Source organism: Ornithodoros turicata, chromosome 10 (genome assembly GCF_037126465.1).
Source record: "Ornithodoros turicata isolate Travis chromosome 10, ASM3712646v1, whole genome shotgun sequence".
Lineage (NCBI taxonomy): Eukaryota > Metazoa > Arthropoda > Arachnida > Ixodida > Argasidae > Ornithodoros > Ornithodoros turicata.
In genome coordinates, this window is record NC_088210.1 from 20,998,686 (window position 1) to 21,024,478 (window position 25,793).

At 42.8% G+C, this 25,793-nt stretch overlaps 2 protein-coding genes across 3 annotated transcripts; one reads left to right on the forward strand and one right to left on the reverse strand.

Annotated features, from left to right (window-relative positions):
* Positions 1-1,529: 1,529 nt before the first annotated feature.
* Positions 1,530-10,891, reverse strand: LOC135370965 (ion channel TACAN-like). Its single transcript, XM_064604912.1, has 11 exons — positions 10,400-10,891; positions 7,422-7,657; positions 6,721-6,777; positions 6,545-6,637; positions 5,638-5,727; positions 5,505-5,570; positions 5,331-5,392; positions 5,172-5,264; positions 5,032-5,096; positions 3,018-3,086; positions 1,530-2,948 (listed from the first exon to the last, which is right to left on the reverse strand). Exons 1-11 carry the CDS (start codon positions 10,472-10,474, stop codon positions 2,805-2,807), a joined length of 1,050 nt encoding a protein of 349 aa, XP_064460982.1. The 5' UTR covers positions 10,475-10,891; the 3' UTR covers positions 1,530-2,804.
* Positions 10,892-10,973: 82 nt separating this feature from the next.
* LOC135370966 (TBC1 domain family member 10A-like) lies at positions 10,974-23,965 on the forward strand. Of its 2 annotated transcripts, none has more exons than XM_064604913.1 (10): positions 10,974-11,134; positions 13,644-13,901; positions 14,898-14,997; positions 15,197-15,304; positions 15,393-15,499; positions 16,653-16,833; positions 17,668-17,742; positions 17,855-17,969; positions 18,079-18,233; positions 18,785-23,965. In XM_064604913.1, exons 2-10 carry the CDS (start codon positions 13,693-13,695, stop codon positions 18,881-18,883), a joined length of 1,149 nt encoding a protein of 382 aa, XP_064460983.1. In that variant the 5' UTR covers positions 10,974-11,134; positions 13,644-13,692; the 3' UTR covers positions 18,884-23,965. The 2 variants fall into 2 exon arrangements, with proteins under 2 accessions (XP_064460983.1, XP_064460984.1); XM_064604914.1 differs by having other exon boundaries at positions 13,647-13,901.
* The last annotated feature ends 1,828 nt before the right edge of the window (positions 23,966-25,793 follow it).

Sequence of the window (25,793 nt, forward strand, 5' to 3'; positions counted from 1 at the left end):
CCGCTGAAAAAACGTCGGGGACTCTTCACAGGATAAAAGGTTGTTCTTCGGTGGTACTGCATGCCCGAACACTGCAACGACGGTTTTGCACGCTGCTTTACGTCAATTTACGGCCTATACCTTATGCGCTGGAAAAAGAAAAGCTCTAGGACCCATTTTATCCTTCCTACTCCCTAAGCAAAAATATGATTCAATCCAAATCGAAATCCTGTTCATAATGAAGCCGCCAATCAAATCCAAATAAAATCTTCGTCTCTGTTGTAGATTTAAATCAAATCCAAGATTTCAAATCCCCAACACTGGTGTGCTCACCAATAAAAGTTAAGGAACAGTTTTCGGGTTTCGTTTCTGCTTCGCCGGCCTCATTTGACGTCTCTGACGAGCTCTGACGTCACATGCGCCTCGGCAATTCATATTGGCTCTTCCAAATCACGTGACCTCTCCCGCAGCCGCCTCACTGGTGGAGCCGCTTGCGGTGACGTCACAGCCAAATGAGTTTCGCCATTCGCGGTGTCCCTTTTGTTGGAAAACTTTGAAGGCTGGTTCACTTAGATCCACTTTGCGTTCCTTTACATCTATCCCGCTTAATTTAACGAGAAGCGTCCCAACTCCGCCAACTACGCAACAAAAAGAAAAAAGAGAGAGAGAGAAAAAAAGAGCATATGCATCTTCACGAGCATAGCTAGGGCCTTAATCGTTGCATATCAGTGCATTGATTAGAACTCTCCATTCCATCATACATCTGCTTTGCGCTGTGCGTTTGTCTTTTTTTTTTTACTTCACATTGTGTTTTTTTTTTCACAGCGCATAGCACACGAAAGCCGATACATAATTAGGGACGCGAAGAAGACACGGACGCAGGCACACACAGACGCCCGCGTCGTTTTCGCGCTCCTTTAATCATGTATCATTCTAAACAACACGCTCTACTCATCCTATCGTTACTAGTGATGAAACCTGGTTTACAGCTTATGAAAACATTGACATAGTGCACAAATAAGACTTTTACGGCTAAACGGCTTTTGATTGGCTGAGACACGTTCGTTCTCAGATGGTGATATGATGATATATCTGACCAAAATGAGGTGAGCACATAGAGACCTGTGCAAACTGAGGAGACTGCAGCGGCAGCCCTCACATTTACGTATACTGCACGTGGACCAATGTAGCCTTTCGTTTTCCTTTGGTCGTTCCCTTGCAGTTAGGCTTAGGCCAAAATTTAGGCTCAGGGCAAGCCTTAGGTCAAAAAGCTTCCATTTAGGTTCCCTAAATTTCCTAGATTTACCCAAAACTCAATCTATGTTAGATGACGCCTGCAGCCTCAAGCATGAATTACTTTTCCTTTTTAAACGTTGCATCAAATTAAACTTCTTTCAGTTGCAAGCAAACAAGCAGCTGTCCAGCCTAGTCCTTTTCATCCCTGTCTAGAGTGTGCTGCTTTTAGCTATGTTGTGAAGCATAAGTGTTTCAGGTCTATTGTGGCACTGCTACCAGGTCAGGTTCAAAACCAAATATTGATGCTCCTAGTGCGATGTTAATAAATTCTGCTGCATATTTTATTCTTGCAACCGTTATATTACAGAGATCTTAAATTGGAAACGGCATGTGCGGATTCCAGTTCCTGCACAATATCACGTCATCAGCTTTTTAGTTTGTGAACTTTGCCCACTTCCAAAAGCACCTGGAAAAACACGTCCGTCACAAGTAACCAGTGTTTATGTTCTTCGCCCACATGAAGACGAGCTTTTTGACATTCTGTTGTATTTGCAACGGCCTGGAAAAGCTGTGTGTCAGTTGTAAGTTTAAATACTTCTCAGTCAAAACGTCATCTCATGAAACATACACCATAGCTTACCCGTGTTTCAAACAAGGCAATACTATCATTCAACGTGACATCGATATACATGTTAGCCAAAAAGTTATTCAGAAGTACGAATAGTATATAGAATGAGGATAAATGCACTGCAAAGTTTATGTCAGTTTGTGTATAGACAGTTTTGGAACCACACCAAAGGCTTTGGTATAACACATCCTCTCTCAGCACCAAGGAAAGCCAAATACTATATCTTAGATGTGGCACAGATACCATGAGGGTACCTCTCTGTCACCCACTTCTTGTTTCGGAGATACACTTCTTCCTGGGAGGGGGTACTCACTATGCCACCAAAGCCAAACATTTTTGGTGAACACTTGGTAGCAACATTTCTGTGAAAAAAATGTACCCTTCTTGGCTAATAGAAGAGTTCATCACATCGTCGATCACAAAGTATATCACTACTTAGTCCTTAACGTTTCACAGGTAACACTTTCTTACATAACAGATTGGCTAGTCTTGCCTTGGGCAATGTACAAAAGCAGCTGCCTGGAAGCGACACATAGCAGATGTCACCATTTACTCGGCTAGTAACTGGATGACATTTCGGATAAACACACTGCAACGATCAGAGAAAAAGGCGAAGAGGACACATCGGACCTTACTGTAAACCAGTAGGTAAGATGGCAACACTGAAAGTCATACGTTCCTTTATACCCATTAGATTGACATTAGTATTAGGCACTGCGACACATGACGAAACAAGTCTGCGGTATTGATAGGGTTCGTGTGCGTGTCGTTCTATTGTTTCGCATCACAGAGCAACAAACACACACACAACAGCAGCTTGGGTACAACAATAACGAGAGTAAAAGACGACTGCAAGTGTCACGTTTTTCACTGCGAATGGCGAATAGTAGGACTGACAGTTACTGCACTGTGCGACAACATGAATGCAAAGCAGGCCCCTGGTAATAATGTTCATGCATGTTCAGTTGCTGTGGGCATGATCATGACCAGACCTATTGTACCTTCGAACTAGGGTGCGCCCCCTCAGCTTGTTGAAGATGACATAGGACGTTGTGGTGATGTTCCCAAGGAAGAGGATGAAGAACACCGCGGCAGATACAAACACCTGTGATAGGAAATGTGCAGTTACAAAATGCCAACTTTGGTGAGAATATCAAATCATGGAGATACACACCTGCCATTCGTTGCACTGTGGGAGCTTGCTGAGGTGGTATAATGTGTAAGCATTATACGCCTGAAGCATCTAAAGGGAAAAGAATCAGGAAGTAGTAAACACAGACCACTCTGGAAGAGTACGGGATGTGCACCAGAGGGGTCACATTCTTCAGTGAATGGTATGCCTTTGCATGAGCCGTTATGCTCAGCTTTATAAATAGGGAGTGACTTTTTCGGGTTACATGCCTTTCTCAGATTCGGGCGCTATTTTTAAATCGGTAATTCGGGGAGAAATCAGGGACACAGTGTTTTATAGTTTCGTTATTAATTTTGCCAAGTAGATCTTGACACTACGTTCTTCGACTAATTTATGTTACCACAATCTAAGTGTCTTGCATTGTATTCTCCAAAAAGGTTTATTTTCTCTACGTGCACTGAAGTATCTTAAAATTATAATTTATTGTTTCCTGGAAGTACGACATCATATGTATACACTCATTTATTTATTTATTCACATGCCTTAAAAGCCTTGCGGCATTACATAAGCGGGGTATAACACAAAAAAAATTACAGTAAGTATGTACTTTCACACGCCTTGGTGAAATCTCTATGATTACTCAACGTTACAACATTTTGCGGTGAAGGATTCCAGTCACATATGGCATCCTGCAGTGATGAGTGCTTGAAGTATTCGGTTGTGCCAAAGGTGGGTTGTAACTTATAAACGTGATCAGTACGGCTCGAGAAATTATGAGCACTTTGTATATACGAAGAACACGTCTGAAAGAGTTTATACATATGAACTAGTCTTCGGATTTTCCTTTGATTTTCTAACAGTGGCACAGCCTTTAGTGCTTTGAATTAAATACTTTCTCGATCGTATTTGTTGGATATAAAGAGAACTCCTTTGTTTTTGTACGGACTCGAGTTTATCTACTAAGCACTTTCGTTAGGGGTTTCAGATAATGAAAGCAAATTGCAGTTTACTGCGGACAAGAGTATTTTCAGCATGTAGTTTTATGTCTGCAGGAGCTAAACATAGTACTCGTAAAAAAACAACGAAAAAACAGAATTTAGAACAACTTGGTTTAAAAAACACATAATGTAGGCATTGTGCCATCCCTCTGGCAACATTGCTCCTTCAGGGTCGATTCTCGTCTCTTTGTGACAGCTACTGGCAGTCTTCCAACGTGGAGCGAAGACGTAGAGGGTACATGTATTGTTGCTAGGACAACGGAGGTGTTGTTGCTAGGAGATGGATGCCAGAGCTCAGGGTGACGTCACCCAGGGAAAGGTAACAGAAACGGTAACAGAAATAGAAACCGTATTATACCAGAACTATAGCACACGGAACGGTAACAAAAAATAATGGATATCGCACACTCGGAATACCTGGAACGTAAACATAAACAAAAATAATTTACGGTAATACTTCAGGTACTGCAGGACCCAAATTATTACAATACTTCACCAAATCATTTAGATAAACTTACGAAATACAGCTGAATGAAGCAAACTAAAATTAACTGAGGAAGTAGAATGAAGAAGCATGGCTATACCCTTGTGGCGTCTTGCAAGTTGCAAGTGTGTGCAACATTCGTGAAAACCACGTTCATATATTAACTGTTCAAAGAAACCATGTACTACATTTTTGAATTAATTTCGTGTGCACGTAGCCCTAAGCTCCTCAAAATAGATTTCAGTATATAATATACAAAGAGGTATTAAATTTTGTGATGGCCTCAAAGCTTACCAAAAAAAAGAAGGGAAAAAAGGAACGGAGGGTGGGAGGTACCAGTACTGGCAACGGAAACAAAATAGGTTCTGTTACCTTTCCCCGACATCACCTACTCTTGGAGGATCCGAAACTGTGAAGTTCTACGCGTTCTTCCAAAGACTCGTGGAAGCGTGTAATGTCGAGTCTTTGAACCAGGTTGATTTACAGTAAGAAACAAAAGCAATAGCATCTCTGTGGCAAGCAGTAACACTTTAATAGCGTCACTGCAACGTGATTAAGGTTGAGCTGAACTTACATAGGCAAAATACAGGAATGGAAGAAGAAAAGACAAGCCTCGCCACATCCACGATCGAAAACCACCTGTGTCAGAAAACGCAGAGCAGGATTATAGTCCTCCGTAAGTGGCAACTATGGTCTTGCAGCAAATGCACTTACTGATTGTGATGTCCATGTTATGGCCTTCACCCAGGGCCCTCAATCTATACAGACATCCTTGCTGATAGTAGAACTGGCAAAACTGGATGAAGCCTGGAATCATGTCGCTTGGTTCATACAAGAAGGCTTATTTTTTTTGCACAGAACGTATCTACTTACTTATGACACAGACGTATGTTACAAACTGCAGCCTGAACATCCTATAAATAACACCATCAGGCCTGAAACAAATTGAACAATAAAGTTTCAGAGACAAAATTAGAAGGAACATGCAGTATGGAAGACATGATGACGCCGAGGACCGAAAGTCAGAAATACAGAAGAGAGACTTGCCATACTATGATGATGCCTGCTTGTGCAGTAGTGATGAAGTGGTGTAATCTCCACCAGCCTTTGATTCTGTTTATTATCAAAATTTGAGAGGAAGTTTGAAAAGTTCAAGCTGAATGTTAAAATGAGTACTGACCTTGAGCCGTTAATGCAGAGGATGCTTTCACGTATTGTAAGCGTGCAGTAGTACCACACCAAGAGGAAATGCAAGATGGCGTCAACCGCCCTAGAGAGCGAGAGAGATAGGGAGAAAGAGAGAGAGAACAAAAAATGAGAACGAGAAGTTACTAAAGAGAATTTCCTTGTAGTTAGAACGCAAATGTTGACGTGACTGGTTAAGGGGAGTCTTTATAAGGGTCATGGTATATATTTAGATAGGTATCGCATAAGTAGCAGGGTGCAAGTACAAACTTATTTGTGAAAGGAAACGGCAAAAACCAAAAGGTCATCACCACCCAACTTTGGTCACACACCAGTTCAAGTAAGTGCCCATTTATCAGTTACATCTCATTTTTGGCATATAGCGACATCTTCACGATAGTTTCATATGCAAACAGCAGCTTACTGTTTTACTTGATGCATCTCTAATTAGATGAACAAAACAAACCTAAGCCCCAGATAATACACCTCTCAGACAATGTCCTGCGCTCAGTCAGGCTCAGCCTTATGGACATGGTTAGGGCTCAGACAGCTGAACTCTAACAAATTTTGGAATCAATATTTTATTCAGTTGAACCTCTGGCAAGTCATTGTGGAGAGCAATAGTTAATGAGCACTGTCAAAAAGTAACAACAGATAAGACGAAAAACAACAACCCCTTACATCTTGGAGTTGCACACATTGTGTGGTTTCATTATTTATCTGTTTGGTGTTGCTCTTAATGCAAGACTCTGCTGCAACAGCTCAGTGGTTTAGGACAGGTAGTCAATGCTCCAAAAGCTTCCTGTGCCTTTTCAAACACCTTGCATTGTTGCAAACACAGTACTTTAGTGCCAAATTTCTCAAGCGATCATACAAGATTGTCGGAAAAACTTTATCCATACCTGTAGCTAGAGATTATGCAGAGAATGGACCAAACTACAATGCAGACTGTCACTTTGAGTTTGAATTGCTCATATTCTGTTTTATATTTGTACCTGAAAGACAGACATGAAAGCAGGTCACACATGGCACACCACTTTGAGTAGTTCAACCAGAGCCACACAAGAAAGGAGCTTACTTTTCTGCATCTTTGAGGAAGAGATTTACGCTGCCAAGAACAATCTGCAGGTAAAGACTGAGGGTGTAGATGAAATTCATTAGTGCGAATGCCATAACATTCTGTAGCAGCACTGAGTGTAACGTAATATTTAACAACTAGAAATGCAAACACCCCACTAAATTATGAAAACAGCAATAGAAGTGCAAAAGATGAAAAAATATTAATGCACCGGAAGCATAAGAAACAGACGAAATAGCCAAGAAGACAGCAACAAAAGTTTGTTGTGCATTGGAACACAGTTTACGGCTATCGCTCTACGTCTTCGCACTAAATATCAGCTCCTGTGTGGGCAAACATCGTGGCTTGCGAAACTCTCCGCAGAAGCAGGGCCGGCGCCAACTTTTTGCCTACGGGGGGGACAAGGGGAAAAGTTGGGGTTCGACTCCTCAACGATCTCCCACGATGATTGGACAAATTGTTTGCGGACACAAATGAGAGGGCGCTTCCGCATTGTCGGCCTTCTTGAAAAGGAGAGAAAGAAGGAAAGCGTAAATTGCAGGTTCTTTCGCTCGTAAACGACGAACGAAGCAACGGATGACAACCGCTCCTTTTGCGGTATCTATTCCTTTTGATAATGGCATCTTTCATTCCTCATGGATAAATTTTTGCACCTCAGTGCCCCTTTAAAGTCACTCTTTCAGTAAGCGAGAGAAACACACCCGTTTGGCCTGGGCAAGTCCTGTGCAAGGTCGTCCAGCTGTCCTTCTTTAGCCTCGATCTTCTTGAGTAGCTCGGCTTTTCGTGCGGCATTTTCAGAGTTTGGCTCCGCTTCCACCCTGGAAAGGGAGTGGACGATCTGAGATGCCCGATAGTGATGGTGCTGCAGTTCTTTCAGGCAGGTGTCCTGTGCTTTCTGCAGCTGTCCCATCAACTGGAGGTAATTGCGGTAAGTTTTCTGTGCAGAAACAAACAAAAGAAATGTGAAACTATGTCTGATAAAGCATATTTTGTTATTTCCACCTTTCATTTTTATGGTGTAGCCCTGATAGTGTCCCACCCCTTATGTGACTGCAGTTCTACTTGCAGCAGCGTCGTTACTCGTTGTTGCAGTCCGATATTTAACTCATTGCAAAATCTTCATTTTCTGTACTATACTATTGATAGCATGCAAATATTATGTCGTATAACAGCATAAAGGAAATAAACAATTGCATTGATCTGAATTATGCACTACTAAACTGTATTACAGCACATTTTACACTGTTAGGCTTCATTCAACCTCACATGCAAACTTTATAGGCTCATCTGCAGCCACAAGGAATGCACAAGACACGCGTAGTGTGACAAGAATATCGCGGGGCTGACGCACCCAATAGGTGAACATCAGGGGCAGAACCTACATAACTTTTGTGTGTAGCAGAGGAAAAGTTTTCCTTATCCTCCTTTTAGCATTACAGTCATGCCTTGTTATCCTAGCGCCCCAGACTATCATCAAGACAGCGAAGTTCCAGATAAGCAGATCAAGGGCATGTGTGAATCCCGTTCCTTGTTCCAGCACTTCTCTTGTTTCGACACAACTTCGTAGGTCATGCACTTTCTATATCGAGTGCTTCTTTAGCCCAGCCCTGAAGGCTATAAATACTTCCACATAGTTTGGATAGCAGACGCATGCATATAGACTTATTGTGCCGAGTAGAAATCGGAAACCTTTTGCGCGTCTCGGAAGCCATCGCTACTATCCGTCCACAGAAGGGACTGACCTTTGAAGGTGTCAAAGAGAAGAACAGAAGGCTCATGCAGGAAGACAGAGGCAATGCCAATGTCAATGCCAAGGAGAAATGCCAAGGACAGAGGCTGTTGATATGTTTTCGTATTAGTAAATCGGAATGATGCTATTTCTGGCACATTGTTTCCAGTACTTAACATCCAGACACAGATAACGAATTCCGGATAACCTGATAGAAAACCAATGTGACCAAGTTCGTTCCCAATCATGTAGATTGGATAACATGCTTCCCGGTTAACTGAGTTAGGACTATATTGCTGCAATTGCTTGTAAGTGCCACTATCTACCCGTTCCATAAAACTGAGGCGGCATACATTTCCCAGGCTGCAATGAATAGAGGTATAGTGTTCTATTGAAACGGGGATAAGTCACACTGCTAGCTTTTGTTTCCTATCAAGTTGCTGTTTCCAGTAACAGAAATGACTTATGGTGCTGAAAGCGGACATCTCCAGCACTGTCAGCCTAACATGCTACACACGCGTACTCAAAACCCAAGTAATTTCGCTTCAGTGACATTCGTACATTTCCCAGAATTCAAAAAATTCTGAAGGATGTCTTCATCCTATAGTGTCCGTTCCATTCAAATTCAGAGTCCGGAAAAGTTAGACGCACGTAACAAGACCTCCTTCCAAGGTTGCGTCCACAAGCAGACGCTATCAGTAGTAACTAATACTGCCCTGCCACGGTGAAAGAAAAAAAAAAATTGTTGTGGAGTCTGCTGTGTAGATATCTCTGGATGTATTTGCATCGTGTGTTATGTGGACCAGGACGAGCAAGCAATGCATGCATCCTGAAGATCCCATACTGCACTTCTCATGCTCACGCGTGACATTCAAGGAATGTATTACGCGTAAAAAAGAAACAAGATTGACGTCCTTGCATAATAGACATCACCAGAATTCAGTACCAACCAATCATTTTCGTTTCTGCTTTCGGTAATGGAGTAACGTGGTATGAGTATGCAGAACTGGGTATTACCTTGTGCAACAACAACTGTCACACTGTATGGCATAGCTTCAGAAAGCCCAAAAGCACATTTACGCTTGATCTGCATGCGATGTATCCTTATTACCAACATTGCACCTGAGTGGGATATAGAACCCACGAATGCTGGGCCATACGTAAATCATGAGGGCCTTCAGTTCACGAGGAACTATGAAGATTGACACTCAATTTAATTTTACATTTGTAGCACAAAGGGGTTTTAAAGCATAGTATGAAGAGTGTCGCCGCTAAGAATAGGTCTCTAAAAATAGCTGGCACTGTTCAAAAACTCAAGACCTTAAAAGGGCCCAGAAAAATAATCTGCTGATTGCTATCTGTCCCTAAGGATTTCCAGAGGGATGTGAAATTTTGGCTTGCACCTAACTTGCTATCAGTTGCTCTACCGGTTTCATAAGCCCACAGTGATTCATATCTGACTATCAATGACAGACATTGCTCACATGGAGGTACCATATGTAGTCAAAGCTACATACTGCACGTGTGTGGAATGACAACCACCAGGATCACATTTTTCAGTACATTGGCTGCAACCCAATTAATTTATCTTTTACAATCGTTTGCCTTACTGCATCAACCATGTATCAATATGCAGTCACTCCGCTGTGTCAGAGGTACCGCTGTCGTACATCACAGCACTACTGGGCAACCGGTGCGGCCCGCGTGCTCGGCGGTGCAATGAACTGAAACGTTTTCCTCATGCGATTGATTTTGTCCTCGAAGCATCCACGCAAACCCGCTGTATTTCATTCACTCAAAGACCCAACGAAAATGTGAGGCTTTTTGTACATGCCCGCCTACTTGGAGAGGTCAAACAACAGAATGTATGAAATCTACTTCAAAGATAGCACTACCGCATTTTCAAGGCCGTTACTTTGCTTCCGGCAAAGCTATGTCTGGATTACGTACCTCCAAACCGATGTACTCGTTTTCGAGAGCGTCCCATTCTTCTATGCAGACTGATAACGGCTGAGAATCGCTCATTGCAGCTCGAATATTAAATTCAACACGTAAAATCCATTCACTGCCTCGCACTGAAGATTTTGAGCAACGATACCAAGCGTGTCACTGCACCAACGGCACTTCACGATAACCCGTATTCCCGCTAACCACGCATCAGATAGCAGCATCGGAGATGATCGGAGATTCCTTTTCCCCAATGTTGCCATGCGCTTCTCCGCATGGCGTCAATTTTCGCTTGTAACCTTATTAATCGTGCAATGCGCAATCCATCTTCCGACCCCCGGATTAGTAGTCCAGCTAGTGCGTTGGTACAATGGGAATGTACCATGGTGCAGCCATAGTACAGCTCTCCGAACAATGGGCCTGTTTACTTCACATGGCGTCGCAAATACCCACAGCGCCAACAGCAGTTGATGTAATTTCGTAAGCTACTGGCTACTGCTATCATGACTGCTATGGACTACTGGGTGTTGGCAACATATGGGCGACTTAAAGCGGATGTGACGTCAGATTATTTATCGTCTTGTTTATTTAGCGAATTTTGTGCGGTTAATGCCTATCGTCAACTGTACTATGGTAACTGTACCGTACAGCAAGAATTAGTGTCAAAACTGTGCCCGATGACCTTTACAAGCGCGAGATATCCTAGATGCTTACCAGAGGAAGATAGCTTAGCGAGATGTGAGTAGGTCCCAACCAACACGATCTTGATGGCAACCGCTCGACCAAGAAAGTGGAAAGTGTTTTGTGAACATGTTTATATTCAGGCTTAGACAGGCCAGTACAACGAAGCGTGAAGGAAAAATGGGATGTAGTGGCTGTGAGGGTACTTGCGCACAAGATGCTTTTAGCCGTTTTACTGCGTAACATTTACGATCAGTGCCTCATGGGGATTACATCCTCATAAGTAGCATAAATACACAGGACATCAAGCGGTTCAGTGATGCAAAATTTCCCTCCCTCATTCTGTGCAAGAATGCACAAAGTCCGCCCATATTGTAGTTCCTGTGCCGTACTGATACCCAAGTTGCACCATAACGAGAGATAGAAACGAAAGACTTGTGACGTTTGATCGTGGTGACAACTGACAAGTTAACATAATGTTCCCCGTGTCACGGCGACCAGGACAACACGTATTGTGTCTCTGTCGTACACCTTAAAGTGACTGAACCCAAACCAAAGCTGAAAAACGCTGTCACATGCTTGTTGTTCTAAGCCATCGTGCAAAATATTTCAGTGAAATTTGCAGCCAATAATTGAATTTTCAAGCAAGCCCTTTCCCTGGCATGACGTAACCGCCTTGAGCTTCTGCTTTTCTGCACTGCCAAGCAGTCAAGCAACCTATTCAGCGCAAAAACTTGCTGCTTATGTTCGATCAAATCTCAGAAGCACTCCTCAATCATCTTTAACTCTGCTGCGCATCATTGTGACGACCACAAAGCAGCGACAGCTAATGCATATGTCAGCGTAAAACCGGATGCGAACGTTGGATCACAGTTCATGTGAACGTTAGTTAGAACGAACCCATTAGTTTTTATTGTTCATCTCGGAAGCTATGATGCTGTGCTGGATAAAATTTTGTATATGGTATCTGCAGCTAACTTACACTGCAACTCTAATACTAAAATCGGCTGGCCACACTCCTATGAGATTGCAGTATGCTAGCTGTAGCGATATTTCTTTCTCTGAAACACAGTGCCCGAAAAGTTGTCAGAGTGACTGCTGTGACCTCATTTATGATCATACTTGTCCTACGGTTTTCCCAGCTTCAAGTTCTCATCATCTTCTTGTCATTAATTTGAGAAGTTTGGCGTCATTCTTTGGTCACGAATATACCAAACCTCAATGCCAGGAAACGTGTCACGTGTCATATCCCTATTCGTGGCATTGACACATATGGCCACCACATTCGGGTCAGGCACAACATTTCATTCAGGGGTCTGCAAAACTTACATTTACCTGTGCAACCAAATTGTAATCTGCCATGTTTAGTTCTTGCAGAAACTCAATTGAAATGTTCATCTGTTCTCTGTTGCTCTTGCAGAAACATTGTTGATATAACGAAACATTATGTGAGACAGCACCAACTGCTCATTTCTGTTATATGCATGACACACTTCTCATCTAATGCATCCCCCGCCAGCAGTTTTAAATGAGGGTAAAGTTCTTCTGACCCACGTTGTTGGAATGTGAGATGCAAGATGTAAAGGCATGCACTGGACTAAGAAAGAAGCTCTCTCTATCTTTTTCTCTCTTACATCACAGGATGAAGCCATTAACGCATGTCTCGGCAGTTTATCTGTGGCAAACAATTCTGCCTGTTAGGTGCCTTACAATATGCTGCACACACATGCACTTCTAACATTAGAGTTTGATACATTTCTGCCTTTTAGATGGCCATTGAAATTTTGAATAGCTGTCAAGCGGGGGAAAAAGGGGTTGGAGGGGGTGGGGGCCCTCTCTGTTGGAATGGTCTCTGAATTTGGGGCCTAGGATTTGGTGACTTTTAATTCAGTTCAGTTAATCAATTTTATGTTACTAACATGCTTAGTGCACTAATTAATAATTAAGATGCAAGTTCATTATATTTGATTAGTTTAACCCTACACCAAACTGTAACGCCAAAACGTTGCATGCAATTTGTTAAGTGTTGACCACATGAATGATCGAAAGGGGAGCAAAATTCTGCGTAAAAACAAACAAACAAACAAAGATTTTTATTCTGTTAATCAACAGCAATTATCATAATCATATTATCATACATACAGAATGGAAGGCACAAGCACATTGCATAATCATCATGTTACATTCACATGAGCTCTCTTGTACAGTGCTGGACAAAAGTTTACGGAAAGCTCGAGCTGTGTATTTTCTCCTCGATGCGACACACTAGCAGTGGGCGGAAGCGGGAGAGTCCACTAGTTCAGAGGGATGGACGAGTGCGCTGGTGGCGACACACCGCAATAGTTTTGGTATCGCTTGAATGTGCTCGCGAAGTGGTTTGGATTGGTGTCGCTACCGGCGCTCTCCCCTCCTCTGAACAAGCGAACCAGAGTGAACGAGCACACTTCCGTCCACCGCTAGGGTGTCGCAACGGTGGAGAGAATACACAGCTCTTGCGTTGCGTAAATTTTTGTCCAGCACCGTACCATCTGCTTACTTTGCCTAAAAACCTCTTTTTCTCTACCAGCAGTCTGCTGTGCTGCTGCATAGAGGTACCGTCGCCTGTGTGAGACCAAATGGCAAGTGCCACAGAGGACGTGGTAGCCGATGATGAAGACGGCCACTTTTATGACGAATCCGATGACGCCGGAAGTGACATCACTATGAGCAGCCTGGCTACGGTGCGACGGCAGCGTAACGGTTCCCTCAGCTCCGAAACCCCCTCGGAATTGCTTCCGGACAAATACGGCTTTCTCGGTGGAGCACAGTACACGGATCCTGCACTGTGAGTGTATTGTGATGATGATGATGATGATCCTATCGGCCGTGCCCTTTGTATCGGGCGGACAGCGCTGATGAGGCGCGTCCTAGCCAAGTACGATTTAAACAAAAACAAACAAAAAATTTAAACAAAACTGCGTCCTTTAACGGAATTTCTCTGCACTTTTAGTCCACCACAACTCCAATCTTCTCTTAGTCCTTTGAACATGTCTGTCTGTCCCAAATCCAAGAGCCTCCCCAAATGAATCGGTTTCTGTTGCGGACATCAGCTTCTTGCACTGCATGACAACATGTTCCACAGTCTCGCGGCACTCTCCACAGATGGCGCACTTTACGCAGTCGATGATGTGATTGCGGCAGTTGCACAAGGTTTGGTTGCGTAAATCAGAGCCCCTGATGCTAGAGCCAAGTTTAAATGTAAGACCGTACCTTCGTTATGCAAACTTAATTCAGTCGACTTAGTTGCCAAGTTGCAGGATATCATGCTGTAGAATGCATGAAAGTTACTGTAATGTGAGCAGAAGGTGCTTCCTTGGCACATATTAGACAGATACAGCGCTTAAAGCCTCGTAATGCACAAGCAGTGTTTAAAGGACATTTGCTGTAGCACGAATATTCATTGCGTTATTGAGCAACCTAAGTTTATTGGTAATATTAACCTTATAGTTAGCTTTCACCAAGAAAACAGAAAAGAGACTATTTTTACGATGTAATTGTCGTATAGAAAACAAGAAGTCTTCCATTTGGATCGGACCAGTAATCTACAGTGCCCTCCAGTACTTCACTGATTAGAGGTTGCTCTTGTGGGCACAAGTGTGGATTTAACTAATTTATCGCATTAAACAGAGCCGTGCAAATACATTGTACTTGTTTTGGACTGTAGTGTAAACCTTGCAGGATTAACAGTTAGGTGTTGTGTTTCTTATTGATATTGGACCGATGATTGGTCGATCATCAGTTGACCGGTTGATGAACTCTGATTCATGATTTGTTCTGTTAGGCTACGTAAGGTCCCCCTTCAAGTTCAGTGGAACAGAGAACTCAAGTGGCGCGATATGCTTCACAACTGGGAACGTTTCATGACCAAGCAGTTCAAAAAGGTTAGTTGTATTTTAACACCAAAGACCACACCTAACACCACAGAAAAAGAACTAATCGTGGAGAATCACAGTATGTAAGAAGTGCTGCGGTTACTAGATGCACACTCGGATGAGACATTATTGTGCCCTCGTGGTGGCCAGTGGAGCGTCGACGATGACGATGCTCCACTCCCTTAACTTTGTCCATCATTTACTGCAGGTGAAAGAGCGCAGCAGAAAGGGAATTCCATCTTCACTCCGTGCCCCGGCATGGCAGCACCTTTGTGGTGCACACTTCCTCATGGAAAAGTCGAGAGGAAAGTTTACTGTAAGCATTGTAGCGATATTCGACAATTTTTTTCATTCCTGGTCGCAATCGACGTCGTACACATACAACGTAGAAAATACACTTCCAGGAGCTTGATAGCCTTCCTGGTGATCCCCGCTGGGTGGAAGATATAAAGAAAGACCTGCACAGGCAATTCCCGCACCATGAGATGTTTGCAAAACACCAGGGTCACGGGTAAGTTGAGATTTTTGTGCGGTGCCTGTAGTTGGACTTGGTTCTTTAAGATACATAGCTGCAGGATTGAGGTCAGGAAAGTGGCAGAGATTGCAAAAATGCGTGAGGAACGCGCTGCGAGCTATTTGGTACATAATGGGCTGGAAGCACTGCCTGAAGTGGTGAAGAGTAGTGGCAGAAATAAAGCCTCAGAGACTTTGTAAAGATTTATCCAGGAATTCATGTTAAGCAACATCAACTACAGCGCTGTCACAAAGCAAGTTTGCGCTCTCCGTTGGGAGCTCTGTAAACAAAGAAAAGAAAACGCTCATTCGCACTGCCGAGAACATAAATTCGAATTGTCTTCGTTCCCGCTTTATACTGTACAAACAACCTGCCAGGTCTTGCCGTTCGGCGCCCTCTCTGGCGAGGGCGGTTCCCCCCCCCGCTCCATAGCTACGGCACTGATTCCACTATTGAGCATCCGTTATCTTTCCTGCTTTACCACTGTCTACCACTGGGTGTAGCTTAGCAAAAAGTTGTACCATTGGTCACTATAGTCGTGTTCAACTGAAGGAAAAGAAATCTAGTCCGTCAACTACATATGCCATTGGAGATAAGGAGATGCAATAGCGCGCCAGAAGAAATACTGCAGCACCACCATGCGCGATGAGCAGGGCAGCGCACTGTCTGCTGCAGCGTAGTGTAATGCGGCCAGTCTTAACAACCAATACGGAAGCAGAACGAGTACGATGGATTACATTATCTGGCGCAGGGAGATAGCGTGATCTCTCTGCGTCCAGCCATCCCATCTGCGGTGCAGTAATATTTTGAGAGCTGACGGACTAGATTTATTTTCCTTCTTAAGTTGAACGCGACTATAGACCGTTTGCACAGGTTTTACTCCCATGAAAGGAACGTCAAAAGCACTCAACAAAAAGCTAGCCTAACCTATCCCAACCTAACCTAATCTAAGCAGAATATGTAGCAGTACAGCTCTTTAGCATCATACTCCCAATCTAGGCATTGCCTACAGTAGTTGTAGTCGACTCCTGGGTGCCAAGTCATGTCCAACCACCAGCTGAACTTCTGCAGTGTTTTGTCCCTGCATACAGTAAATTTTACACACAGCTTTTCAGATTCTGAGCTCTTTGCATGTGCTTATCTCATGCAGGCAGGAAGACCTGTTTCGGATACTGAAAGCCTATTCAATACTGAACCCTGCAGTGGGCTACTGTCAGGCGCAGGCTCCCATTGCAGCAGTACTCCTCATGCACATGCCAGCAGAGCAGGCATTTTGGTGCCTGGTGTGTATATGTGACACATACCTGCCTGGCTACTACAGTCCTGGCTTGGTATGTGTGCTTTTCTGCCCATTTGCAGACTGAGAATAGCTTCGATTTAAGCAGCGCTTTTCATGTATATTTCCAGTTCACAAACATCAGCAATTTTTTTTAATATGGGCCATAGCAGTATTAAAATTAGATTAGAAATTTGAGGTTTTGCCCATCATTCAACCCCCTAGTTGCATTACAGCAGAACAACATCTGTAATACTAGCTCACAATACAGTTGCAAGGTGCTAAGCTCTCATGTTGCATCGTGTGTTAAATATGGACATCCAAAGCTAAGAATCCACTATAGTCTAAAGAGGCCCAATAGAGTCTTCCATTGGATTGAAGTATATAGGAGTATATTGGAGTGAACTATATTCGAAGTGGGGAGGGCAATATGGTCTGCTCCGAGTGTTTCAAATGCACCCCCTTGGAGGAGTCCTGGGAAAAGCACCTTATCCTCCCTACTTCCAATGTAGTAAGACTGATCCTTTCGGTTGCTTATACAGGTTACGTGCCTTGGAGAACTGTTATTTCTCGTCAAACTGCATTTCTTATGTACAGCATAGTGCCCTAGAACTTTAACGTAAAAGTGCTGTATTCGAGGAGCATGTTTATGAGACCATGGCATGACCATCATATATAACCAGTTCCGTACAGTATTGATGGTGTCATCAAGTCCTGTCAGCTACTGTATCAAAATTCATGCACATAAAATGTAATTCTAACGATCGTTGCAGTTGGAATTTTCCATGAAAGGCAGTAATCAGAATTCTATTCCGGAACATTTTAAAACAATCTTTGAACATTACATTCAGTGCTTCCACATGCATTATGTGTCTGAAACACTTCACAGGAAGCGATTCAGTTGGACGGGGAAATTTTATTTGGCCTTCTCAAAAAGGTGTCGCCGACAGCATATAGACATCTTGTAAGTGGCTCTGCTCTGGCTTCCTCGTCTTGTTGTTTGTCATTCATGGTGTCATTTTTGTTTCATTTGTTGTGTCTCTGTGTGTGATTGGTTCCACCATTCTGCACCGCAGAAGAAACAGCGCATTGAGCCCATCATGTACATGACGGAATGGTTCATGTGTGCATTCAGTCGAACTCTTCCCTGGTCAACTGTGCTTCGGATCTGGGACATCTTCCTGTGTGAAGGTGAGACATCTCGTCTCTGTTGCGAAAACGAAAACAAGCAGAATAATTGCAAACTTTTAAAATATTGGTCTTGTTTGTTTCTTTTCTTTATTGAATGCTCATCAAACAGGAGTGAAGGTGCTGTTCAAGGTAGCACTCGTTATTCTGCGCTCTATCTTGGGGAGGAGTGACATCCAGAAACGCTGCCCAAGCATGTTTGAAACTTTGGAAGTCCTGCGAAGTATTCCACATGAACTTTTGCACGAGGATGTCATAGTAACACAGGTCAGTGTAACTTCCTTATTGCTCCTGAGCATCATGCTTTCCATCCCCATTAAATGCTGAATACTTGCATAATTCAGTAATATGCACATATCTTTTATTTTTATTTGAAAATGGGGTGGGTGGGTAAAAACGGGATTTACTGGGTCGAACACGTTTTTGGCACCAAAGTTGTGCAAATTGTGCAAACATACATTATGACTTTGCGTAAAACTGAAAAAGATCCCAAAATCTAGGTGTGAACTTAGCTTAGTATAGGCTCTGGAGAGTGCTAAGCACTGCACAATATTCAGTTACGCTGCTTGTCATCGATGCTCACGTAAAATGCGAGAGGCTCTGTTTTTCTATTTTCCACCCAATACCGTCTCCATCTTGTTTCACAACTGAAATAAAGCCCGATTTTTACCACCACTCCCTCTCCTCCTGCTTTGAAAAATCATAAAACCCGGAAACACAGGGGTCTAATGATCCTCGCTTCCACGAAATGACTGACGCACTGCAGTAACTGGTTTGTTGCCGATCATGTAATACATTATTACTCTTTCCTTGTTTAGATGGTCCAGTTGGATCTAACCAATCATGACATGTCGAAAGAGCACCAACGTCAAATAGCCAAGCGACGCCTTGCACAGCTGGCAAAGGTCAAGGCGTAGCTTCGACTGACTCGTCCAGGTCAGGCCGTAGAAAGCCTGTAGAGCTATCCGCCAGTGCTCGGTATTGGCATCGAGGAATGCTAGAGCGCTCTGTGTGCAAGAATTGGTTGCTGCATGGTGGGTATAACACACAGCGTGCCCTCAACCTCAGCAATCACCATTACTGCCTATTCAGTCAAACGCCTACTGTGAAACATTTGCCGCTGTTTGAGGGTACGCGGAAAGTGAGTATTCTGAAAAGACGTACGGATAGGGTCCGACTTCTTCTGGTTAAACCCAATTCCTCTTGGATCAGTTCCGGACCAATTTGGGTTGAACCCGATTTCTCCCCAAGTTCCAGTCGCGTCTTATGATTCATCACATGCACTATGTAATGGCAATCTGTGTGCATGTCTCGTGTAAATATTGTTTGAGTGCAACAGTTTGCTATGCGAAGCACATTAAATGTTGCGGATCCTGACAAAAGTTTACGGAACACCAGAGCGACGTATTTCTCGATCGGAGAGGCACCCTAGCAGCGAACGGGAGTGGACACACCCACGGAGTGATGCATGGAGTACCCAGTCACATGTCCATAAGTCTGTATACTCCCGCTTGCAAGGGATGACGATACATGCCACTCCAGTGTTCCGTAAGCTTTTCTCGGGACCTGTACCCGAGGTGGCGCTCACAACTATAATTCAGGAGGAACGCATTTTTTACCAACGTGTGCTCCTTTAGCTGCGGGCCACAAGATGGACAGAAAGAAACTGATTAATGATAATAAATAATAAGAAAATAATAATTAATTATATAATTAATAATTATAATACATTATAATTTTTGACATTATGATAATTGGGGTGTTATTCCAATAACACCCGAATGTAGCAATAGCACCCGATTTCACCCTGCATTCTGGATTTAAAAATAGCACCCAATCCCGGGAAAGGAATTTAGCTTAAAAGAGTCGGACCCTAGATAGTATTGAATATCAAAAATAGTAGTCATCGCAGCAAGCAGATCCTTCACTGTCCTTATTAGAGGTGCTTGTTCTTGACAATCATAAGTTGTAGGTATATGCAAATGGTAGCAGCACTTGCGTGTAACTGAATTAGCCGCATAGTCACTGCTGCGTGTCGCAGTCACCCGTACAAAGAAGGTTAACTGAAATCATTGCGATGAACAACTGCGAGAGAGAGACACACATGTTAAGTGCTTTGAGGTCACACTGCTTGCATTGTCCTCTTTGCACTTGGTTGCAGTAAGGACAGTTCACCGACTAACTACCCGACACGTGTTAAGTAACTATATGAAGTTATATACCAAGAAGCTGTAGTAAAAGAAACCATAATATCATGGCACACTGATGCCCTCTTGGATGCATATCGTTTGGATGCCCTGTCAAAGTATTTGTACAGAATCTGTTTTTGAGTATCCCAGTAATGGTATGTATGAACTGGCACATAAAGCAGCGGGGGACACAGTTGATCTCATTCATATGGGACTGGTGCCCACATGCACCAGTCCAAGAAGAAGCAACAGGGCAGGGTGACACATATCCCAAAAACACTGCAAGAACAAGAAATGTGAGGTCATACTTCTGCAGCTCCTTCCTGTGTTTTGCAACATACATACTGGTGGTTGTCACATGTGATGTTAGTTAGGCAGCACTTACACATATACCTACTACATATGGAGCATGCCATGACTTGGATATGCCGACGATTTGATTGGCAGTATTTTTAGAGCATTCTTTTTGTGTTTTTTTTTCCTGCGAAGCTGAATTCCGCACCAGTGGGGTCTGGATGCTGAAGTTTTTACTTGTACTGAAGATGTGCATTGACCACATCACACACATCCACATGCAGCAATCTGCCTGTAAATTGACATGCCTGATTTTTTCGTATTATTTATTACATATTTTCTGAGTTGTTACTTGCCCTAGTTGGATGTACCTTAGCTTATAGTGTGCATCCGTCGTCGTCTGTGGTGTGCCAGTATTATCTCTCATATTTATTATTTGCGCTGATGCAATAGATATATATTAAGGTCGTTCCGCAAGAAGTGATCCAATCAGGTGGCTCAACTCCTATGGGTTTCATTTCTATTCTTTTTTTTTTTTTCTTTGCTGGTTAGAAATTTAATTAACCCTTAAAAATACTTTTCTCCAAATTTGGTGCCGTCCCCAAGTGAAGGGCACGAAATGTCTTGTACTGCCATCACAGTGGCCGGCTTTGATGGCTTCACTGCAGAAAATGACTAAAGATGTTTTCGATCAGTAGACATCAGATTGATCGTTTATACTGAATGACAAATCTCAGATGGTCATGTGTCTTTTTTACCACATTGTAAACTTACATTTTGGATGTATATTTCATGTTCCTTTTGTTGGCTCACTGCCTCCATGTTGCAAGGTAAAATTTGACAGCTGTGCAGCACGGAAAATAAGAAAAAAATTATTTTTCGGGCTGTAAAGGGAAACTGTAAAATAATTACATTTCGTACTCACTTTAGACTACATGTTTCCATTACGCATGCAGAATTTTCGCACTGCTCAGCACGCTTGTGACTTTTACTTTACGCGTCATATGGCCTTGTTGAAAAATAGCCACCATGAAGCGTTGCCCGAGTCCATTGTTGGGCACCGCTAGTCAGTCAGTCAGTTAAAAAAGGGAAATAAACAAAGTCTGTCGGGATTTAGTCACGCAGTTGGATTACTTCTTGTGGAGCGACCGGTTAAGATGATTTTGTTGCTGTGAAATTGTTGCTCTCATGAAAAGTGGGTTACTGTGCAACCTAGTCAGGCCACATAACCTAACATGCAAGCCATTTTGAGAAGAGGTGCATGATTCTAGGTTGTGTCAGGTTTCGTCGCCTGTCATATATATTTACGTGCCATTGCCAACTTGTGCCTTCTTGTCCTTCCTGTTCTGTACATTCCAATTTTGTTGGAGTTCTGCCTTTGCTTCTATTTAGAATATCTATACAGGCAAGTAGTACGCTTCCTTTGCACGTAACTGGTTTTTAGTCTTGAACTTTACAAAGTGCGCTTCATTCAGCAGACTGCTCAGAGTATATCTGCACCCTCAGGTATGTGTAATTGCCGAGGTTTACACAGAGCATTTTCATGCATCTGGGAGTTTTTTTTTTTACGCTTGCCTACCGAAGCTTTCCGATTTTCCCATCTTACTACAATAACGTGAACCCGAGAAGCACACACATGGCATAATCTGATTGTGAGCACAAACGATACATAGTTATGTATCCATTATGGTATGTAACGCATCCCCCTACAAAACACACGTACATTAAAGTGACAAGGCAGGTCCTCTTTCCAGGTACCTTTGCTGCATCACATTTGAACGACATCACTACAGATGCGTGATACATGTATTTTGGCAAAACATCCCAACAAAACGTATTTAGATGTGTGCACTGTAATGCGAAAGTACAAAGGCAATTACACAGTTGGGTTCCGACCTGACGCTTACCAGCGAGCCATATATAATACAGAGTCATTCTGCTTCGTCCCATGTCAGCTACGTCTAAGGCACTACGAAGGCTCATACACTTAGAATAGTTACTTCATCATTAATTGTGCATCTACTTGCCTACATAATATTGATGACGTTTTGTATTTTGTGCCGATTGTTTTGGTGTTAATGTTTTTGCAGTCAGTTCCGAACAAGTATAAAACCTAAGGTCCAAACACAAGGGTAGAGTGCTGGACAAAAGTTTACGGAAGTTCCGGCGCATTCTTCGCTCCGAGTGACACGCTACCAGCGAATGGTACCTTGCGGACTTACAAACAGGTGACTGGGTTGCCCGGGCACATGTCTAAGTCCGTATGGTCCCAATCACTGCTAGCGTGTCACTGCGACGATGGAATGCGCCGGAGTGTGTTCCATAAACGTTTGTCCAGCACTGTACAAGTGTAATGTTATATATGTTCTGCAAATAGTTTTTGAGTAAAGCTATATGTTGCCTATTTTTGCTAGTTTAATGTGCATACTAAAAAGAGTATTTTATTATCCATGTTGCCGCGTGCTTGTTGTTGCCTGCTGAGATATGTTGTGTCTTGGAGGAAACGAATCAGCAGCAACACTTCTTTAATGTGTTCTGGAACTGAAATTCACGGGTATTGTCACCGAGGGGTCTGCAGTATCGGGGGAACCAGGTGGAACCAGGCGGAACGGTTTGTACACGCATTCCGATGTAAAATTTGCACGAATCGCTTTTAGTTGGAGGTAGCAAGTCCAGAGAATGGTGGCAGGCACCTTTTTTTTCCATTTCAGTATTTCCTTTCCGTACAGTAGCCAGGCTTTTATTTCTTGCACATTTGGAACATTAACGTAGTCTTCTGTACGGTAAAGCTCAGCTCATTTTGGAGCAAGTGTAATATGTACATGTGGCACTGAGTTCAAGCATGCAGGAGCTGTTCCTTTGAGTGGCTGATGTAGCTTTGTCATAGCTTAGTAGCTCAACTTGGGCTAGTTCCATTTTAATCAATCCACATGGTGATCCGGGCCGTATTTGTCTACTCAAAACAAATCCTCAAACACCCTAAGAATTTTGATTTTTTACTAATTCTGAATCTTATTCAAGTGCCACATCTCAAATTGGTCTAAGCGTGCTCCTGCAAGTTTTCTTGAAGTTTTCTTGAGAGCACAAAAGTGAGGACAGCTGCCAACACAAAGGAATATGAGGATGATCCCATTTTATGCTCTCTATGCATAATGTTTCACAAGCACTGACCTTGTTGCACTATGTTGGTATCCTGCGATCCCTAGTGTGGGGCACACAGCACCTTCAGTTTCTGAGCAGGCCTATCCTCAGTCTGTACATGTTCACAGAACTTATTGGACATGAACTGCTTGAAGTCAATGTACGTGATGTATTATTTTTGTAACTTTACTTCCATTGCACTGATGTACCAATTTAGTAATTGCCAGTCAAAGAATAGACATAGTGAAATCTTGTAATATTGATTTCACCGGTGCTATTTCGTGTATCATTCTAGAGAAAATAAAAATGCTTTGCACTGTATATATACATAAAATGCAAAAAAGGTGTGAGCAATAAAGTTATTACGATGCAAGAGCTGCAAAGACTTGTGGCTGTTAAAGAAATTTAAACGAATCGTCCACTTTACAACTTTCCACATGTTCAGACGTTTTCTTTCTTTTTTCTTCTACACAGGTTGCACCTTGCAATGCATACATTGGCAGGAGGCACACTACGAGGCTTGTGTAAAAGAAATAACTGTTTAATAGAGGAAACTACACATGTAAATACAAACAATGAGGAAAAAAATGTTAAGCCAACAAACCACTCACATTTGCATTCCTGCACTGACAACATGTGCACTCTTATGCTTGAGCATGGAAATGCTTGCTGTACAAATGCAAATAATTTCTTTGAGCATACAAAGTTATGAAAGTACACTCCGTGTCACTGAAATCATGCTAGCATGGCCGACAACTTTAATCGTTTCTTTCATGCAAGCTTTAAACAGTCCCGTAATCTGCACAAATAATGCAATTCTTCCTATCTATGAGGATACCTCAAACCGGCCGTTAACAATTTGCTTCTCTCAATCAAATCTGAGTCAGCAAATACAGCCACGTGATTTCGATCACAAGATATAGTACATCATACCCCTCACCCGCAGCAGCTTCATGACTGGCAGCAAAGTGCAGGCGGGGTCAGTTACACATGATCAGAAGATGACGTTGCCCCTGCACTCTGATCTGTTATCTTCCGAGTCAAATTTCGTACAAGAGCCATACATAATGTGTGGGCCTACTACGGGCGCTGTGAATGTGAACGTGACTCTGTTCACGTGCTCTTTCCAGCAGGCCAAATACACGTGGGCAGTTTTGTGATGTTCAAGGTGTACCCTTCAGCCTTGAAAGGAACTTTCAGAGAAAGGTAAACTGAGCAGTTTGGACTAGATATCGGACAACAGTTGGAACCTCTGGCACCCGAGCAAAATTCCCGCACGATTTGCTCTGGAACGCACAAGTATTTTTCTGATGCTTGGCTATCAACGCCATCTGTGCATGTCACTGAACCAAGCAAATTTGAAGGCAACGAAAAGATAACGTACCAGGAAGGCACGGCTCAGCTAAAAACAACTTGCATTGGCGTCGTGAGATTGAACTAAAGATCACATGATTTTTGCCACAGCCTTTCGCTTACCACACTTCATTTTTCACGTGCTGGTCGTGTAGTGTCTTAAACGTTACATGAGTAATCTTTTATCATAATAATAATAATACAGCATTTGATACAAACTAATGCCTTATGCACTGCAGGCTGCATACAGGCAACCTGACAGGAGTTGCAAAAATGTTCGCTATCACTGAACAAAGGAACATTACATTTGCAAAAAAAAATTTTTTTAAATATGCATCACATGCAACGTGGTGAGGCTGCAAAAGTATATTATGGAGATGCCTATTGAACATACAATTGTACATGTTGTACTTCACACTGCAATGCTTCTACAGACATCACAGATACATTTCGTCTAGTTCCATCTAATCATCTCCGACCCACTCTTGCAGCAACATGTTCTGAGCAATTTGGAACGATGTCTCTGTCCACCAGGATTCTGGTCAAACGACAAGTTTTTTCCATGCAAGATGTGACTGCTGGAGAGCTGTCTTCATGTCTTAAGATTATCCAGCAGATTTACAGAGAAAAGAAAAAGTAATCAATCCTGTCCATATTTCTATCGACAGGGCAAATGTTGCGGAAAATTAAATAAACGCTGATCCGGGTGGTCGTAACATTATACGTCCCCACAAAACGACGAAAGCTGTTACGAATACAGTCAAACTCCTTTACAACGAAGCTCAGGGGACAGCAAAAAAAATTCGCAGTAAAAGTATTTTCGTTAAAAAGGATGTCCATTATTGGACCT